A 21,941-nucleotide genomic window follows, 5' to 3' on the forward strand; every position below is an offset into this window, starting at 1 on the left:
TACCTGTAGAAGGTATTCTCCGAGGACAGCAGGCTGATTGTTCTCACTGATGGGTGACGTCCACGGCAGTCCCCTCCAATCGGAATCTTCACTAGCAAAGGCCCCTGGCCAGAGGTGTATATGATACCTTTGATGTTGCGTCCAGGGCCGCTGCTCAAAGTGTGGTGATGCGCAGACTCTCATGGCTGCGTGCCTCCGTCCTGGAGAATAGGATCCAGCAGCGGATTGCGGACTCCCCTTGCCGAGTGGACAACATTTTTGGAGAAAAGGTCGAACAGGTGGTAGAACAGCTCCACCAGCGGGACAACGCTTTCGACAAATTCTCCCGTCAGCAGCCTTCAGCATCTACCTCATCAGGTAGACGTTTTTATGGGGGAAGGAGGGCTGTTCCCTACTCTTCTGGTAAGCGTAGGTACAATCCTCCCACTCGCTAGCCTGCGGCCCAGGCTAAGCCCCAGCGCGCTCGCTCTCGTCAGCAGCGTGCGCCTCAGCAAGGCCCCACGGCTCCCCAGCAAAAGCAGGGGACAAGCTTTTGACTGGCTCCAGCAGAGCATAGCCGACATCAACGTGTCCGTGCCGGGCGATCTGCCGGTCGGGGGGAGGTTGAAAGTTTTTCACCAAAGGTGGCCTCTTATAACCTCCGACCGTTGGGTTCTTCAAATAGTCCGGCAAGGGTACGCCCTCAATTTGGCCTCGAAGCCTCCAAATTGCCCACCGGGAGCTCAGTCCTACAGCTTCCAGCACAAGCAGGTACTTGCAGAGGAACTCTCCGCCCTTCTCAGCGCCAATGCGATCGAGCCCGTGCCATCCGGGCAAGAAGGGCTGGGATTCTATTCCAGGTACTTCCTTGTGGAAAAGAAAACAGGGGGGATGCGTCCCATCCTAGACCTAAGGGCCCTGAACAAATATCTGGTCAAGGAAAAATTCAGGATGCTTTCCCTGGGCACCCTACTTCCCATGATTCAGGAAAACGATTGGCTATGCTCTCTGGACTTGAAGGACGCCTACACACACATCCCGATATTGCCAGCTCACAGGCAGTATCTGCGATTTCGTCTGGACACACGTGACTTCCAGTACTGTGTGCTACCCTTTGGGCTCGCCTCTGCACCCAGGGTGTTCACGAAGTGCCTGGCTGTAGTAGCAGCAGCGCTTCGCAGGCTGGGAGTGCATGTGTTCCCTTATCTCGACGATTGGCTGGTGAAGAACAATTCCGAGGCAGGAGCTCTACAGTCCATGCAGATGACTATTCGACTCCTGGAGCTACTGGGGTTTGTGATAAATTATCCAAAGTCCCATCTTCTCCCAGTACAGAGACTCGAATTCATAGGAGCTCTGCTGGATTCTCGGACGGCTCGTGCCTATCTTCCGGAGACAAGGGCCAACAATCTGCTGTCCCTCGTCTCCCAGGTTCAAGCGTCCCAGCAGATCACAGCTCGGCAGATGTTGAGATTGCTTGGCCACATGGCCTCCACAGTTCATGTGACTCCCATGGCCCGTCTTCACATGCGATCTGCTCAATGGACCCTAGCTTCCCAGTGGTTTCAGGCTGCTGGGGATCTAGAGGACGTGATCCACCTGTCCACGAGTTTTCTCAAATCCCTGTACTGGTGGACGATTTGGTCCAATTTGACTCTGGGACGCCCTTTCCAAATTCCTCAGCCACAAAAAGTGCTGACTACGGATGCGTCTCTCCTGGGGTGGGGAGCTCATGTCGATGGGCTTCACACCCAGGGAAGCTGGTCCCTCCAGGAACGCGATCTGCAGGTCAATCTCCTGGAGTTACGAGCGGTCTGGAACGCTCTGAAGGCTTTCAGAGATCGGCTGTCCCACCAAATTATCCAAATTCAGACAGACAACCAGGTTGCCATGTATTACATCAACAAGCAGGGGACACCGGATCTCGCCCCCTGTGTCAGGAAGCCGTCAGCATGTGGCTGTGGGCTCGCCGTTATGGCATGTTGCTCCAAGCCACATATCTGGCAGGCGTAAACAACAGTCTGGCCGACAGGTTGAGCAGGATTATGCAACCTCACGAGTGGTCGCTCAACTCCAGAGTAGTGCGCCGGATCTTCCAGGTGTGGGGCACCCCCTTGGTAGATCTCTTTGCATCTCGAGCCAACCACAAGGTCCCTCAGTTCTGTTGCAGACTTCAGGCCCACGGCAGACTGGCATCGGATGCCTTCCTCCTGGATTGGGGGGAAGGCCTGCTGTATGCTTATCCTCCCATACCTCTGGTGGGGAAGACTTTGTTGAAACTCAAGCAAGACCGAGGCACCATGATTCTGATTGCTCCTTTTTGGCTGCGTCAGATCTGGTTCCCTCTCCTTCTCGAGTTGTCCTCCGAAGAACCGTGGAGATTGGAGTGTTTTCCGACCCTCATCACACAGGACTAAGGGGCGCTTCTGCATCCCAACCTCCAGTCTCTGGCTCTCACGGCCTGGATGTTGAGAGCGTAGACTTTGCCTCTTTGGGTCTGTCGGAGGGTGTCTCCCGTGTCTTGCTTGCTTCCAGAAAAGATTCCACTAAGAGGAGTTACTTCTTTTTATGGAGGAGGTTTGCCGTCTGGTGTGACAGCAAGGCCTTAGATCCTCGCTCTTGTCCTACACAGACCCTGCTTGAATACCTTCTGCACTTGTCTGAGTCTGGTCTCAAGACCAACTCTGTAAGGGTTCACCTTAGCGCAATCAGTGCATACCATTACCATGTGGAAGGTAAGCCGATCTCGGGACAGCCTTTAGTTGTTCGTTTTATGAGGGGTTTGCTTTTGTCAAAGCCCCCCGTCAAACCTCCTACAGTGTCATGGGATCTGAATGTCATTCTCACCCAGCTGATGAAACCTCCTTTTGAGCCACTGAACTCCTGCCATCTGAAGTACTTGACCTGGAAGGTCATTTTCTTGGTGGCAGTTACTTCAGCTCGTAGAGTCAGTGAGCTTCAGGCCCTGATAGCCCAGGCTCCTTACACCAGATTTCATCATAATAGAGTAGTCCTCTGTACTCACCCTAAGCTTTTGCCAAAGGTAGTGTCGGAGTTCCATCTGAACCAGTCAATTGTCTTGCCAACATTCTTTCCCCGTCCACATTCCTGCCCTGCTGAACGTCAGCTGCACACACTGGACTGCAAAAGAGCATTGGCCTTCTATCTGGAAGGTATTCTCCGAGGACAGCAGGCTAATTGTTCTCACAAACCCGCCCGCCTCCCCTTTGGAGTTGTGTCTTCCCTTGTCTTTGTCTTTGCTATATACGGGACTGACGAACACAAGCCAGTTCGGGCGGGAAGACAGTCGCGCATGGGCTAGCAAAGGCCTTTGCTAGTGAAGATTCCGATTGGAGGGGGCTGCCATGGACGTCACCCATCAGTGAGAACAAGCAGCCTGCTTGTCCTCGGAGAAAGATACTTTTGCAATACAATAATAAAATTAATGGAGTTGGACTATGGTCATAAGTGACTGATTACATATTGAAGGCTTGGGATTTGAAAAAGCTTTGTGCGCACTAAGAGAGATCCAGTGGCCTTGCTCTTGTTGTATATCTGATGCATCCATCTCCTTTTTAGAAATGGACAATTAGCATTACCCCTCTAACTGCCAGACGTTTGACCATTCTTCTAGTTTTTGAAGATCTCTGCTCATGGTTTTTACTCCCTCCAGGGCATCCGGGAAGCTCGCCAGGTGCTCTTGGCCTGGATTGGCCGCTGTCGTGGACAGGATGCTGGGCTCGATGTGTTGGATTATTTGTAGTAAATAATTAGCAGATTTTAGTACACACAGCTTCAGCTTTAGAAATGTTAATTTCTTTCTTCATCTCTCTCTCATTCACCCCTGAATAATTCACTGCTGAGTCACTTTAAAGTTGAAGTAACAAAACATCTGTTTACTCACAGTTTGTAGTTAGATTATAATCAGACAGGCTTATATATACATATTACTATACATTTGTATTATCAGCTCCTTCCATGTGCTTAGATGGTAATGGATGCTCACACCACCATAGATCCTCTCAGGTTAGGAGAGATCATGAGCTCCATGTGCTCCATGTGCTGCATCTAACCCCCACAGGAAGTTGCATAGCTATGTGACCTCTCTAAGTAATTCACATCAGAGGTCACAGAGTAATCACAGAGAAATAATAGGTGACAGGCAATGCATGTAAAATACAATTACATTCCAACAAACCCCTTCTCATGCATAACTGTCATGCAATTATTTATTCATACAAAGTCCAAGCTTTATACGCAGATTCACAAAATGTTCTCTGGGTAACGGTTTGGTCATGATGTCAGCTGTCATCTCACTGGTGTGACAATAGTGTAGACTGATGACCCCTTCTTTCGCCAACTCTCGCACGTTGTGGTATTTCGTTGCGATGTGCTTGGTGCGTGACTGAACCTTGTCATTCTGTGACAGTCGGATGCAGCTCTGATTATCTTCCATTATCTGGATTGGTCTCTGTTCAGCTATTCCAAAATCCAGCAAAAGTTTTTCAATCCACATCAGTTCTCTGCACGCTTCCGATACAGCCACATATTCAGCTTCTGTAGAAGACAGACTCACAATACTTTGTTTATGACTGGCCCATGAAATTTGTACATTTCCATACATAAACACATATCCACTTGTGGATTTATAATCAGAATGATCCCCTGCCCAATCTGAATCACAGTAACATATTAGTTTTGGATTACTATTGGCTGAAATCTTTAATTTACAATCAATGGTACCCTTTAAATACCTTACCATCCTTTTAACTGCAGTCCAATCTGATTTGGTAGGTGAGCTGACCCTTCTGCTCAAAATTCCTACTGCATTTGCTATATCAGCCCTGTATGTGGTAGCTAGATATAAAAGCTTACCTATGGCTGATCTATATTGGATGTTATCTGGTAAAGGTTCTCTTACTGTTTCATCCTTCAGAAAATCAGTGATCATGGGAGTGCTTACAACTTGGGCATCTTGCATACCTAAACTTTCAATAAGCTCATTTATTTTCTGCTTCTGGCTTAGAAGATAAGAACCATCATTTTGTTTCTCAATTTCTATACCAAGATAGTATGACACATTACCAAGTTCTTTTATCTCAACATTGAGATTTAAACACTTTACAATGTCCTTGTACTCTTGCTCACTTTTGCTTGCAATGAGCAGATCATCAACAAAAGCTAAAATGTATGCATATTGTCCATTTCTGCACCTAGTGTACAAACATTTATCTGCTTCACCTTGCTTAAATCCTAAATTTGTCAATATTTCATGCAATTTGTCATTCCAACATTTTGCACTTTGCTTTAATCCATAAAGACCTTTGTTTAATTTACACACTAGCTGTCTTTGTTTTGTATTTATGAAACCTGTTGGCTGTTCCATGTACAAGTCTTCAGTTATATCTCCGTGAAGAAACGCTGTTTTCACATCAATGTGTTTGACTTGCATGCCTTTTGAGACTGCAATGCTCAGAAGTGTTCTAATTGTCGTGTGTTTCACTACAGGTGCAAACACTTCATCAAAATCTTCTCCATATTTTTGAAGATATCCCTTTGCCACTAATCTGGCTTTATACCTTTCCACTTTTCCTTGTGCATTCCTTTTTAACTTGAATACCCATTTGCATCCTATAGCTTTCTTGCCAGGAGGTAATTTTGTAAGAATCCAAGTATTATTTTTATCCAATGCATCAATTTCTTCTTGTGCAGCTTTATGCCATTCAGCAGCTTCTTCTGCTGGCATTTTCTCAATCTCATCCCATGTTAAGGGCTCTTGAGCTTCTGCTGACTTTGTTAGGTAAGACAGTCTTGGGGGTGGAACACCTTTGTTTTCCCTGGATGAGCGTCTGACAACAGGTTGGTCTGACCTTTCTGCATCCTCTATATCTGAGAGTTCTTCTCCAATTGATTCCCCTTCTCCAACTGTACTGTCTTCTTCAATGATCCTTTCTGTGTCTGCTTCCTCTGCCTGTTCCTCATTAGATACAGGTGAGTTGCTTTCAGACATCTGCCTTGGTATGGCATTTATATACACTGGCATGTCTATTATGGTTCTAGTTTCATATTCTGGATGATAAGGCTCATCTGGGATAATCCAGCCTTTATCAACCCTTTTGTTTTCATCAAAATATGTAACATGTCTTATGCCAACAATGCCAGTTTTCAGATTCAAAATTCTATATCCTTTGTGTCCTGGAGCATAGCCAACTAAAATGCCCCTTTCTGTTGTGGAATCCAGCTTATGCCTTCTTTGCTTTGGTTCATGAGCATATGCTGTACTTCCAAATGTTCTTATGTGTGACAGGTTTGGCTTCCTACCATGCCATGTCTCATGTGGTGTGCGCTCAGCGCCTTTAGTTGGCATTCTGTTTTGTAGGTACACTGCTGTGAGAATGGCTTCCCCCCATAGTCTTTTAGGGAGATTGCTATCTGACAGCATACATCTGGTCATTTCCACAAGTGACCTAAATTTTCTCTCTGCAACAGAATTTTGTTCTGGTGTATAAGCTACTGTTGTGATATGCTGAATGCCTTCTTGTTCTAGAAATGTGCGCATGCTTTGTGAAGTGAACTCACCACCATTGTCGGTCTGAAGAACCTTTGGTTTTCTTTCAAATTTATTGCTCACCATGGCTACGTATTTCTTCAGCATGTCTGTGACTTGACTTTTTTCTTTCAGCAAATAGGCCACACAGTATCTAGAGAAATCATCCAAGAATATTAGCACAAATCTGTTATTTCCCAATGATGGGATATTAAACGGTCCACATAAGTCACTGTGTATTAAGTCCAGCACTTTATTACTCCTATTTCCTGTGTATGCAGGAAATGAGGGTCTTACACCTTTTTGAGTAACACAGTCTATGCATTTCTCCATTTTACCAGCATCTGCACTTATCTGAATGCCGGTGGCCAGTTGCTTACTGTAAAGATCCTGGATCACCTTAGAATCACGATGTCCCAGGCGGCGGTGCCAGATTTCCAGACTACATTTACCATCATTCTTCCTTACTTGCGCCATATGTGAGGCTTCACCTGAAATGTTCAGCTTATAAACATCATTATGCATAAAAGCTTCAGCATACACTTCATCATTTTTAGAGATTGTGCACTTACTGTTTTCAAAATGAATCACAAATCCCTTCTTATCTAATGTAGATACACTAAGCATATTGCAAACTGCTTGGGGAATATACAAGACATCACTTACAGGAATTTCTTTAACTTCATTAGACACTTTGCATTTTAAGAATCCAATACCTTTTGCTTGGATCTTAGCAGTCCCTGCGTTTGCAGTTTTAAGAATACCTTCCTCTGGACACATTTCCTGAAAGAAATCTTTACAATTGGTTAAATGGCATGTGCTCCCCGAATCCAAAATCCAAGTACTTTCATTTGAATTATTATTTACCATAGTCAAAGATTTTTCTGCCATTAGAAAGCCCTTGTGTTTATCTTTGTCCTTCATACATTTCCTGGTTTGAAAATTCTTTAGTTCCATTGGCTTAGGTGAGCTAGAGGGAGTGTTTTGTGTTTCCTTACACCATTTAGATACATGTCCCTCCTTTCCACATGAGTAGCAAATCAGCTTGCCCTTGGGTGGAGTTTTCCCATAGCTCCGCCTTCCTCTGTTCTTTGCCAAGAAATTTGTTTCATTTCTCTCTGACTTGCTTTGAGAACACATCTCCTCAGAATCATTTATTATGCATTCCTGCCTTAGTTTTGATGTTGTCTGTTCAAAAGATTGCCCTTCAATGGCCTCATTTACAGACCTAAAAACATCAAACTTCTTTGATAGTGAGGTAAAAAGAAATGCTCTTTTCAATGCATCACACATGGGAATTCCAGAAAGTTCTAGCTTTTGAAATGAAGACATAAGATGCATAATGTGATCATTACATTTACTTTTATCCCTTAATTTGGTTTCATTCAACTCTGCTAACCAAATTGGTTGCTGCTTTGCATATGTAGTTGCATACATAGTTCTCAGTTTATATAAAATGTCCTTTGGTGTATCTTTTCCCTCCACTAATATGGCTTGTTTCTCTGAGAGAGCTTCCAAAAGCATGCACTTCACATAATAGTTTGCATTGTCCCATTCAGCCATATTTTCAGCTGTTCTGTCTTGGTCTAAGCATATATTTAATCTTTTTGCTCGAAGGAGACATATGAATCTTAATTCCCACTGCCGATAATTAAACTCAGTTAATCTAGGCACCTTGAGAGAATAGAAAAATGGTGAATTTCTTCCCTCAGCCATTTTCTTAGCCTTCTGTCTGCTGTGTGGGGGGAGAGAGAGACAGACTGAATCTTTCCTTTAAAACTTAAGAGAAAAATGTGGCCTTTTTTTCTGCCTGGTAATATTTCTCTTCTTTTTCAATTCCTGGACCCTGGGCCCATAACCCTTTTGTTGGATTATTTGTAGTAAATAATTAGCAGATTTTAGTACACACAGCTTCAGCTTTAGAAATGTTAATTTCTTTCTTCATCTCTCTCTCATTCACCCCTGAATAATTCACTGCTGAGTCACTTTAAAGTTGAAGTAACAAAACATCTGTTTACTCACAGTTTGTAGTTAGATTATAATCAGACAGGCTTATATATACATATTACTATACATTTGTATTATCAGCTCCTTCCATGTGCTTAGATGGTAATGGATGCTCACACCACCATAGATCCTCTCAGGTTAGGAGAGATCATGAGCTCCATGTGCTCCATGTGCTGCATGTGCTGCATCTAACCCCCACAGGAAGTTGCATAGCTATGTGACCTCTCTAAGTAATTCACATCAGAGGTCACAGAGTAATCACAGAGAAATAATAGGTGACAGGCAATGCATGTAAAATACAATTACATTCCAACACGATGGACCCTTGGTCTTTTCCCAGTGTGGCATTACTTATGTACTTATCCAAGCCAAGTATCATCTGACTTTTGATTTCACTGCATTTCAGTTATGCTTTGATCAGGTCTCCTGTTGGTTGAAATATAATCTTTTGGTTTTAAATATAGATAAAACTGCTGTATGTTTAAGTGGAGACAGGACTCCACCCATTCAGGTTCCTGTTCTATTAGGGGAAGTTATTAAGACAGCGTGTACATAAAGTAATACCTTTTTGCATGCATTCTGGAAATGTGCTCGAATAAAACTATTTTGGAGAGCGATACAGAACTATATTGAACATCTCATAGGGCAAAGATTACTCCCCTCTTGGAGAGGAGTGTTGTTGAACAAAAGGGATGCATATGGGATATCAAACAGACATATAGAGCTATTTTTATGCAAGGCATATGCAGTGGGGAAAAAATGCATACTTAAACACTGGATGCAAGAAGATCCACCCTCCTTTTGGTACTGGAGAAATAGGATGCATGAATTAATGCTTTGGGAGGCTAGGACGGCTTATGGTAATCCAAAGAAAAGAAAGGAGTTTATTAATATATGGAGTAAGTATTTGCAAAACATATCCCACAAAGCACGAAGTGCGGTGCTAAATAGACTTGGAACGCCTTAGCAAATGGGGTGTTCAGGAGATAAGCACTTCAGGTTGTAAATGGGTATAGTCCTGTAACAGATATTGGAAAAGACTAGACGCTATGAAGTAAAAAGACTATTGTGAAGATGTTAACCCGGGGGGGGGGGGGGGGGGGGGGGAGAAAATGATGATAGAATATATTGATGATGCAGTTACGATGTATGTATGCAACAGTGACCTGTTCTTAGGTTAACGAAATGTTTGAATTTATGGATTATGTTTACAATGTTTATTGTCATCAATAAAAACCGTTGAAATATAAGACAGCGTGTACATTCAAATACTTAGGGATGCTGATTATCGTCTCTGGTTTGAGGAACAAGTCTCTAATGTGGTGAACAAGGGTTTAGAATGCTACTGTAATTGCATACCATTAGGTATATATTAGATGAAGCTAGCCTACATACATTGATTCATGTCTTAATCTCTTAACTGGTAATGGTAAAGCTTATAAATATGATTGTATACTATCACTGTACCTGTGATTCCATTGGTTGCCTATTCTGTATCAAATTAAATGTAAAATTAGTATTAGTAGATAAAGCTTTCTATGACAATATACCTCCCTATCTGGGATCTCTAGCTATTTCTTATATCCTTGCAAGAGCACTTAGATTTCTGTCACTTCATAGACATTTTTCCTTCACCTAATTCAGCATGCTGGGTTTCTACACGTGTACTGTTTTTGATTGGCACCTGCTCTTTGGAACCAATTTCCTGTAGGGATTCGAGTGATGGAATCCTTACCAAAATTTTAAACACAGTTAAAAACACTTCTATTAAAGCATTTGGTACATCCAGTGTTTCAGATGTGGGGGAGAACAGAGTGGTGCATCTGTGAGATAGTAATGCATAAAAAGCTTTACATGCCAATGATGTGTTGTCTTATTTAAATATTATAGGTCTATCCTATTTTAATATAGCGTTCCTTTCTATATCATTTTATTGTACTTTGTAAACTGCCATGATCATGTGTCCAGGAGGTATAGAAAATTTAATTTAATGATAAAACCACTGGGACTTTTCTGGGACATGTGGGAAAAGATAGCCAATGTGAAATTAAATAGCTCAATGGTGAAAAATATTGAAGAAAAAAAATTGTTCCAACTGGAGCACTCAGGCCTTTAAGCTGCAGAAAATAAAGAAAACTTATGTGTGCTGAAAACATTAAGAAGTATTAGAAAAATATTCCTGAAGGGAAAACTGGCTTCACACAGCACATACAAAAGAAAAAAATAAAAGGAGGCCACAAAGCCAAATCAGACGCAAACCGAAAAGAACGGGAAAGCATGTTCTCACTGCTCTGTGGATGAAGAGACATTGTCAGGTCCTGTGCAGCAGCAGGTGGGAAAGTACGCATGTAGCTCTTTTTCAAAAGCTTCTGGAACAGTTGATGGGAGGTACTCAGTGCCAGGTTCCACTGGATGACATCACCCACATGTGAGATTGTGTCTTGTTTGTCCTCACAGAAAATATGGACCACAGAAGGAGCCCCTCCCAGTGTAACTTCATCCTCCAAAGAAAGGACATCTTCCTCCAGTTCAAACTGCTGAAATTAAATGTAGTATCTCCTCCACTCCAGGAACTACAGAAAGCCTGACCACCTATCTGCCCCAACCTGGGCTGCTTAACAGCTACATTAGGAGGGGCATTTTCAATACATCCAAGTCCAACTTTGGATGTTTTGCTAAAAACGTCCAAAATTCAAGTGGGGAATTATAGCCATTTTTCAAAACAGAAAAATGTCTTAACTTTTTTTTTCCCCTGAAAATGGCTATTTGCTAGATGTTTTTGTGCTCTGTATATTTATCTTTTTGGTCCATTTTCGAAAGAAAAAAAAACATACAAGTGAAAAACGCACAAAATCAAGCCATTGGGATGAAGGAGGAGCCAGCATTCTTAGTAGACTGGTCACACAGACATCCCAGGAGAGCAATAGGGCACCCTAGGGGGCACTGCAGTGGACTTCAAATAAATGCTGCCAGGTACACATCTCACCGTTGCCCCCCAAACCCCACTACCCCCAACTGTACACCACTACAATACCCCTTATGGGTGAAGGGGGACCTACACAAGGGTACAGTGGGTTTCTGGTGAGGTTTGGAGGGCTGACAATTTCCACCACAAGTTTAACAGGTAGGGGTTAAGTAGGTATGGGCCTGGGTCTACCTGTCTGCAGTACACTGCACCAACCACTAGGCTACTCCAGGGACCTGCATGCTGCTCTAATGGACCAGAGTATCACGTCTGAGGCTGGCAAATAATGTTTTTAAATCACATTTTTGGGGGCTGGGCGTGGGGGGTTAGTGACCACTGGGGGAGCAAGAGGAGGTCATCTGGTTATTTAGGGCACTTTTCTGTGGCTTATTTATTAATAAAAACAGGTCTAGACCAAAACATCCAACTTATAGCACTGGATGTTTTTGTTTTGTTCCATTATGGCAGAAAAACGTCCCAAGTGTTAGAATGTCCAGATCCCACACTTAACATGCCCCTGACACGCACCCTTGTGATTTGAACACACTTCTGATGCACTTCATAGAAAAACACCTAAAAATTGTTTCAAAAATACTAATTTAGACATTTTTATGAGAAAAATGTCCAAATGCAGATTTATGTCACTTTTTGGACGTCTTTCTCTTTTGAAACTGAGCACCTAGGTAAAGCAAAAGAACTAGAAGGAAAATCTCTGTCCATTTAAAAGCTTCTGTGCAAAACAATTCTGTGAAAATTTTGAATGAAACCAAAGTTCTGTGACCCATCGTTGTCTGTGAGGAAGGAGACAATTAAGGAGGCTTGCCTCTGGCAGCAACCATCACATGTTGCAAACATGGAAGCATTCCCACTAAAATTGGGGTCTGCCATTGCTTCATCCACATTAACTGCCAGCTGTTCTTCTGACAGTCCCTCAGCACTGAGAGAAAAGGAAACATGTTAGCATTTTCCTCCTGTTGAGGTAGCCAACCCTCATGCCCCACAAAAGGAAGCGTGCTTGTTTTTATCCTGCAGCACTGCCATAGTAAAAATACACCAGTGACCCCACGTGGAGGCTGGTTTGAAAGAGTAAACCAAAGCAGTCAAAAACCAAAGCCCTTCTGGAGCACACTCTTTATCCAGGTTAAACAAAAGTGGGTAAATAAAAACCAAAGCAGCACAGGCAAATGTTTAGCCACAAGAAAAAACTTAACTCCTTAATAAAAGGGGTTGGTCAGGGAAAGGGTGGGGGAGGACTTGGGACATCCAGGTGTTGTTCCCAGTCTCCACCTGCTGGCTGAATATAGTATAAACCCAAGTGTCTGGACTGGTCTGGTGGGACACTAAGAAAAGGGGTTGAGACAGGTTGGGTTAGACATATGCTGGGTTCACTGGTCATTCTTCTCCGCTGAAGTTTTAATGGGCGTCAACTGGTCAGTCCATATATTTACAACAACTGAAACATTGTAGCTATAGAACTTGAAAAAAGGCTACAAAGAATAAATCTCTTGAACAGTAGGGGTAATGTAACAGATTGTCTGTGGCCTGCCTCTCTTACCTGAGTTTGCTGCCGCAATGCAAACAGCGAAAGCAGCTGTTGTGGAACACTTGCCCATTGGCAAAAAATCGCTCCATTGGGTACACCGTTTTCTGACATCCAATGCAGATTTCTCTAGCTGGCAACTGAAATTTCTAATGGAAATGAAATAAACAAATATTCACAAATAACAAAAACAGTGGTTGAAAAGTCTACATGCACCTACAATACATTACTGAAATTAATATTAAATAGATCACGATATGTGCCAAGTCACTGCCACCAAAACTGGAATTTTCTTCTATGGTCTACTTGAAATTTGCATAGGCATACAAGGACTTTTTTTATTAGCTTATACATAAAAACAAAAACAAATCACAGATCAGTGAGGGATCAAGACTTATATTAAGTAAGGACTGATCAGCAAAGGAAAGGAACTAAGCTATGACATTTTACATTCCTGAGAATGGTATAAAGCTCATCTCCATACAAGCCAATGAATCCTAACATACCATGATTGGTATTAAGACACTATTAAAGATGTAGGGGACACAACACACACACACTTGATAAGACTACATAAATAGATCAATGTCATGTGGTCATTCTCTCAGCCTAGATATACACAATACCCATCTACCAAATACCCCTCTGGTGCTTCCCCCCCCCCCCCCCCCCCCCAGTTGTTTTCTATATGCTTCTTTCCATGTTCGAAAGAGTTAAATAACCAATTTACCAGTTTTACTTTACTCATGGATTTCAACTCGGCCATCTTCTCTAAATTGAAGAGCACTAACCTCTTTAGTCTTTCTCCACAGGGTAAATGTTCCATCCCCTTTATCATTTTGGTCACCATTCCCTTTTTCTAGTTCCCTTTTTCTAGTTCCACTATCTAAGATGGGGTGATCAAAATGCATTCCAGGTGCAGTGCACCATGGAGCAATACTGAGCTATATCGCCATTCCTTTCTTAATTCCGAATATTGCTTTTTTTGAGTATCACCTGAGTTAAGTAGTTAATGCACAGTAATTTGAAAGTACTGGGAAACTAGTAGAAAATGGAAGTCACCTTTCTATTTCAATAACGTTATCATGGATTAAAAAAAGAGGAATCTGATCTATAAAACAGAATAGCAGTAGAAAATGTACAAATTAGATGCCATTGGCCTGGAATGGATGTAAGATTCATCTGTCTGCAATAAAAGCTACCACAAAACAATTCTAAGTTTAAGTTCAGTTTATTTGATATACTACTAATATAAGAAAAAAAACTTAGTTTATAACAAAAATGAGGGAGGGGAATCACAACAACAGTACATTCAACAGCAATACAAATGAATTCAATAAAGAGCCATAAGAAACCTACACAACAGGAGAAAATGAAAAGTAATGGTTACAATCTAGAATGTGGGAAAAATAGGGAAGAGAAAATATTAGAGGGAGGAAGTAGCGTCTTCATATCTATCTTAAAAGCCTCTGGCCAGAAATGCCATAAATAGAAAAGTAAAAGTTGAAATCGGGTAGCCATCAGGAAGGCAAGGGAAAAATATGGTTTTAGCTGATATTTAAACTTATCAAGAGAAGTTTCCTGTCTATGGGAGGCTATTCCAAAGGGTAGGGGGGATTACACTAAAGCAAGAAATTTTGATGCTGTCCAAGTAAATTTGTCTGAAGGATGGAATAATTTAGATGTTGTTGAGATGAGTGCAACATCTTAGTTGGGGAATAGGGGGTGAGCAGACCGGCAAAAAAGGAAAGGAGGCCAGAGAACTGGATTTGAGGACATAAAACAAGAATTTTATATGGGATTCTGTAAGGTACCAGAAGTCAGTGTTCAAATCTGAAAAGCGGGGTAATGTGCTCATACTTTATGGCTGTGGATGAGTTTAATTGCAATGTTTTGTATTAACTGTAGCCTGTGTATTTGAGAGTTGGGTAAACTAAGAAGAAGCAAGTTGCAATAGACCATTGCATGTAAAAGAGAATACAGAGGGACAAGAGTTTTAAGAGGGACAGTATAGAGAACACAGAGGGACAAGAGTTTTAAGAGGGACAGTATAGAGAACATCTTAGAGAGAAAAAATATATGGATACAACTTTAAATGGAGTGGAGGAGTAGCCTAGTGGTTAGGGTGGTGGACTTTGGTCCTGTGGAACTGAGGAACTGAGTTCGATTCCCACTTCAGGCACAGGCAGCTCCTTGTGACTCTGGGCAAGTCACTTAACCCTCCATTGCCCCATGTAAGCCGCATTGAACCTGCCATGAGAGTGGGAAAGCGCGGGGTACAAATGTAACAAAAAAAAAAAAAATATATGGGAACAGAAGGATAGAGTGCTGTCAAGGGTGACACCTAGTACTTTGATAGATGTATTATATGGCAGAGGAGTTCCTTTAACAGGAAAGTAGGTGCATGATTAGAGGAAGGTTGTTAAGAAAATCAAAGCTACAGTCTTGCTGGTATTTAGTCTTTCTGCTAGCCAGTCAGCTACAGCAGCTGACACAACACATGGTTACTTTACTGAGTAAAACTGTGTGTGAGTATGGAAGGACCTAAAGAAGGGGAAGGGAAGGGAAGCAATTTTGGATTAAGCTCATGCCTTTTTCACCAGTAGCTCAAGGCTTGTTACATTCAGGTACACTTGGTATTTTCATATTCCTGGGGGGCTTCGGACAATGGAGGATTAAGTGACTTACCCAACATCACAAGAAGCAACAGTGGGATTTGAACCTGATCTCCCTGTTTCTCAGCCTACTGCTCTAATCATTAAGCTACTCCTCCATTAAATAGCTACTTCTCCATTAAATAGCTACTTTTGTAAATGAGTTGCTCATTACATCATGCACAACTTGCACTGCAACTTGAGTACTGACATCAGGCAAACTATATGTTCTGTTCTTACAACATTAATGCCATACTGGGTTAGACCAAAAGGTTTATTAAGTCCTGTATCCTGTTTCCAACAGTAGCCAATCCAAGTCGCAAGCATCTGGTAGGACCCCAAGTACAATAAAACAAAGCAGACAGTTTGCAAGATACGGTGTGGCTAGTAAAGAAGAGCAGACCATATGTAATTGCAGATATTATCATAGGCGGTTGGTGGCCCAACTGTTTGGGGAGGCTAAAGGGGGCGGGGTTAAGGGTGGTACCAGGGGTGGTGCTTATATCTATAATTGTCTGACACACACAAAAAAGTAAAATAGTCACAATACCTTTTATTAAATTTAGATATTAGATATGTATCATATGTCAAAGAATAAAGTGGTTGCTCAAAGCATATATTAACCAATGACATATAATTATTTCAAGCACTTACCAACACTAAACCACATACCCATCTATGGAACAATTCAACATCAGATCCTCCAAAATATTCTAAAACCATGTCTGATGTTATGACAAACTAAAATTAAATTGACGTGTTGATGTCACTTCAGTAAGGCCAACACACAATCCCTCAATCGCAAAACACTACACACAAACTTGTGCAAAAACACACTCAGAACCTTGCTGTACCATAACAGCACTAACTCTGAGGACTCAAAGAGCAAGAACATTATACATGAAAAGGCAGCACTGTAAATATTACACTGGGCAGACCCTAATACACCAATATACTATCCATATGGAAAACCTAGACCGTCAACAATATGAAACAAGATATCATAACATCACAATTCCTCACATACAGCCACAAAACAACCTTTTAGGGTGAATAATGTTCACAATGAGCTCCTTTTATTAACGACCAGACAGTGATAAGAGTTTTCAATTTTGGCACAAGAACAAAATATAAGAAAACCAATGGACTGCATTAGGGGCTTATAGCGCATTAAGTTATGCTTAAACAAGAGAGATCTGCATGAAACAAAATATTTATTTTTATTTTGACTTATAAAACCTCTTTCTCTCTGCCCCAATCCAACACTGCCCCACTGTCTTGCCCCCCCATCACCATCCAACATTGCCCCTATGTCTCACCATCTTTCTCTCCTCCCTTCATCATCCAGTATCATCACCCCTCACCAGTCTCCTGTGCAGCAAAGCAATTTAGCAGTAAGAGACCCAAACCAATGGACTGCATTATTTATTTATTTGTTGCATTTGTATCCCACATTTTCCCACCTATTTGCAGGCTCAATGTGGCTTACAATGTTCCATCCTGGCTTTCGCCATTCCGGAGTAGAAGATACAATTGGTGTTACATAAAGAACATGGATGATATCATTGAATTAAGCAAACAGATATAGTAAGAAAACATTCGGAATATAAGGTAGAGTGGTAATGTGTTACGATTTCAGTTACTGATCATTGTGGTATGCCTTGTCGAAGAGATAGGTCTTCAGAGATTTACGAAAGTTAATTCGTTCGTTAATAGATTTTAAGTGGCAATGCATTCCACAACTGCGTGCTCATGTAGGTAAAGCTAGACGCATATATTAGTCTGTATTTTAGTCCTCTGCAGTTGGGGAAGTGAAGATTAAGGAATGTGCGGGCTGATTTTTTAGCATTCCTGAGGCTTACAGCACATTTAGAGAGATCTGCATGAAACAAAATATTTATATTTATTTTGACTTACAAAACCTCTCTCTCTCGCTCTGCATGACTTAGGTACATTCATACATGACTTTAAACAAAGTACAAAAAAGTTGCCTCGAGAAGCTTTGCCTCCATTTACTAAAGTTTATTTTTTGCTAACTGCTCAGAACCCCCCCCCCCCCCCCCCGTGAGTTTACTTCCCAATCTGCAGATGATGGATATACAAGTTCAAACTTCTTCTAATAAGGATGAGTCAAAAGATCTCTCAGCATTTTTGGAGAATTCTTTTTCTGAAACCTCCGAATGTGGAATATTGTTAGTTACCTTTATTTATTTTATTTATTAGGATTTATTTACCGCCTTTTTGAAGGAGTTCACTCAAGGCAGTGTACAGTAAAAATAGATCAAACATGAACAATAGGCAATTACAGCAGAAAAATATTCAAAAACAATACAAAGTATGGCATGGTATACTAGCAATGTCAATACAATATGTAATAGAACATTATAATTGGTAGTGAAGGGTAAGGCAAAGTTGTAACATATAGGTGGGTGCAGCCCGAGTCAATCCTTGTGTGTGTGAGTGAGACTAACAAGTTAGTTACTTCTTCCATTAAAGGCTTGGTTGAAGAGCCAAGCTTTCACCTGCTTCCTGAAGTAGAGGTAGTCTTGTGTTAAGCGGGACCTTTCAGGCAATGCATTCCAGAGTGTGGGGGCTACTCTGGAGAAGGCTCGCTTGCAGGTATCACGTCGTGTAATGTCTTTTGGAGAGGGTACAGTTAGTGAAAGTCCTTGGGAAGACCTTAGTGTCCTTGGCGGTGTCTGGAGGATCATCCTATTCTTTAGATACTCAGGTCCATTTCCTTTCAGGGCCTTGAAGATCAGAGTTTTAAATTTAGCCCTGTATTGTACTGGTATCCAATGAAGTTTTTGCAAAAATGGTGTGATATGGTCACATCGCTTGCAAACTTCTATGAGTCTTGCTGCTGCATTCTGAATCAACTGGAGCTGGTGCAGGCCCTTTGTAGTCAGACCATTGCAGTAATCCAATCTTGATGTTACCATGGCATGCACAACTGGGATAAGATTTACCTTCTTGATGTAAGGAGAGAGGCAGCGTAGCTGTCGCAAATAGTAGAAGCAGCTCTTGAAGGTTGCTTTGATTTGGGGAATCAGATTAAGTGTTGAATCTAGCTGTATTCCAAGGTTCCTGACTTGTGATTTGAGGGGGAGTTCATACTTCCCCAAAAGGGATTTTGATGTCAAGTGAAGGATAGGAAACAGAGAGTGGGGTTAAATGGGCAGTATTCACAATGGAGAAGGGTAGTTAGCGGGGTTTCTCAGGGGTTAGTGTTAGGACCGCTGCTTTTTAATATATTTATAAATGATTTAGAGATGGGAGTAACCAGCGAGGTAATTAAATTTGCTGATGACACAAAGTTATTCAAAGTCGTTAACTCGCGAGAGGATTGTGAAAAATTACAGAAGGACCTTATGAGACTGGGAGACTGGACGGCTAAATGGCAGATGACGTTTAATGTGAACAAGTGCAAGGTGATGCATGTGGGAAAGAAGAACCCAAATTATAGTTACGTCATGCAAGGTTCCACATTAGGAGTTACGGACCAAGAAAAGAATCTAGGTGTCATCGAGCTAAGTTTCTTACCTGAAGCAGGTATTCTCCGAGGACAGCAGGCTGGATATTCTCTCGTGTGTGTGTGGGTGACGTCACGTCGGCCCCGGAGCATTTTTAGCAAAATATTGCCAGTCTCTTCTGGAACGTCCCACCGCGCGTGGCGCTCACACTGCACATGCACGATTTCCCGCCCGCCGCGCGGTCATGCTCCTCAGATGAATCCAATAGATGAAAAGAAAGACAACTCCAAAGGGGAGGTGGAAGGGTTTGTGAGAATATCCAGCCTGCTATCCTCGGAGAATACCTGCTTCAGGTAAGAAACTTCGCTTTCTCCGAGGACAAGCAGGCTGATATTCTCACGTGTGGGGTATCCCTAGCCCCCAGGCTCACTCAAAACAATAACCATTGGTCAATTGGACCTCGCAACGGCAAGGGCATAACAAGGATTGACCTGAAACAAGAAACATCTAACAGAGTGCAGCCTGGAACAGAATAAAAATGGGCCTAGGAGGGTTGGAGTTGGATTCTAAACCCCAAACAGATTCTGCAGCACCGACTGCCCAACCCGACTGTCGCATCAACTGTCCTGCTGAAGGCAGTAGTGAGATGTGAATGTGTGGACTGATGACCAAGTCGCAGCCTTGCAGATCTCTTCAATAGTGGTTGACCTCAGATGAGCCACTGACGCAGCCATGGCTCTAACATTATGAGCCGTGACATGGCCCTCTAAAGTCAGCCCAGCTTGGGCGTAAGTGAAGGAAATGCAATCTACTAGCTAACTGGATATGGTGCGTTTCCCAACAGCAACTCCCCTCTTGTTGGGATTAAAAGAAATAAACAACTGGGCGGACTGTCTGTGGGGGCTTGTCCACTCCAAGTAAAAGGCCAATGCTCTTTTGCAGTCCAAAGTGTGCAGCTTGCTTTCGCCAGGACGGGTATGAGGACGGGAAAAGAATGTTGGCAAGACAATCGACTGGTTCAGATGGAACTCCGACACCACCTTCGGCAGGAACTTAGGGTGCGTGCGGAGGACTACTCTGTTATGATGAAATTTAAGATAAGGAGCATGAACCACTAGAGCCTGAAGCTCACTGACCCTACGAGCTGAAGTAACAGCCACCAAGAAAATAACCTTCCAGGTCAAGTACTTCAGATGGCAGAGTGGCTCGAAAGGGGGTTTCATCAGCTGGGTGAGAACGACATTGAGATCCCATGACACTGGAGGAGGTTTGACAGGGGGCTTTGACAAAAGCAAACCTCTCATGAAGCGAACAACTAAAGGCTGTCCAGAGATAGGCTGGCCTTCTACACGTTGATGATAAGCACTAATTGCACTGAGGTGAACCCTTACTGAGTTGGTCTTGAGACCAGACTCTGATAAATGTAGAAGGTATTCAAGCAGGGTCTGTGTAGGACAAGAAAAAGGATCTAGGGCCCTGCTGTCACACCAGATGGCAAACCTCTTCCATTTAAAGAGTAACACATCTTAGTGGAATCTTTCCTGGAAGAAAGCAAGACCCGGGAGTCACCCTCACAAAGACCCAAAGAGGCGAATTCTAAGCTCTCAACATCCAGGACGTGAGAGTCAGAGACTGGAGGTTGGGATGTAGAAGCGCCCCCTCGTTCTGAGTAATGAGAGTTGGAAAACAGTCCAATCTCCATGGTTCTTCAGAAGATAACTCCAGAAGAAGAGGGAACCAGATCTGACGGGGCCAAAAGGGCGCTATCAGAATCATGGACCCTCGGTCTTCCTTGAGTTTCAGCAAAGTCTTCCCCACCAGAGGTATGGGAGGATACACATATAGAAGGCCTGTCCCCCAATGAAGGAGAAAGGCATCCAACGCTAGCCTACCATGGGCCTGTAGTCTGGAACAGAACTGAGGGACCTTGTGATTGAGTTGAGTGGCAAAAAGATCCACCGAGGGGGTGCCCCAAGCTCGGAAAATCTTTCTGGCTACAGCCATGTTCAGCGACCACTCGTGAGGTTGCATTATCCTGCTCAACCTGTCGGCCAGACTGTTGTTTACACTGGCTAGATAAATGGCTTGGAGAAGCATGCCATGTTGGCGAGCCGAAAGCCACATCTGAACGGCTTCCTGACACAGAGGGCGAGATCCGGTACCCCCTTGCTTGTTGAGGTAGTACATCGCAACCTGATTGTTTGAATTAGAATAATTTGGTTGGATAGCCGATCTCTGAAAGCCTTTAGAGCGTTCCAGATCGCTCGCAACTCCAGGAAGTTGATCTGAAGACGCTTTTCCTGAAGGGACCAAAGCTCCTTGAGTATGAAGCCCATCTACATGCGCTCCCCACCCTAGGAGGGATGCATCCGTCGTCAGCACTTATTTGTGGCTGAGGAATTTGGAATGGGCGCCCCAAAACCAGATTGGATCGAACTGTCCACCACTGAAGGTAATTCCGAAAGTCAGTGGACAGCTGGATCACATCCTCTAGATCCCCTGTAGCTTGATACCACTGGGAAGCTAGGGTCCACTGAGCTAATCTCATGTGTAGACGTGCCATGGGAGTTACATGAACTGTGGAAGCCATGTGCCCCAGAAGTCTCAACATCTGCCGAGCTGTGATCTGCTGGGACGCTTGAACCCTGGAGACCAGGGACAGAAGGTTGTCTGCTCTTGGCTCGAGAAAATAGGCATAAGCTGTCTTCATGCACAACAGAGCCCCTCTGAATTCCAATTTTTGAACAGGCCTGAGATGGGACTTTAGGTAATTGAT

At 42.9% G+C, this 21,941-nt stretch overlaps 1 protein-coding gene across 2 annotated transcripts in view; it reads right to left on the minus strand.

Moving 5' to 3' along the window:
• Positions 1–21,941, minus strand: part of LIMA1 (LIM domain and actin binding 1) — a 356,250-nt gene that overhangs the window by 19,154 nt on the left and 315,155 nt on the right. For both annotated transcript variants that reach the window (XM_030198238.1, XM_030198236.1), the window contains exon 9: positions 13,054–13,187. In XM_030198238.1, the coding sequence (XP_030054098.1) occupies positions 13,054–13,187 (134 nt within the window). The remainder of the gene's footprint in view (positions 1–13,053; positions 13,188–21,941) is intronic.

The sequence above is a fragment of the Microcaecilia unicolor genome, chromosome 3 (genome assembly GCF_901765095.1).
Source record: "Microcaecilia unicolor chromosome 3, aMicUni1.1, whole genome shotgun sequence".
NCBI lineage: Eukaryota > Metazoa > Chordata > Amphibia > Gymnophiona > Siphonopidae > Microcaecilia > Microcaecilia unicolor.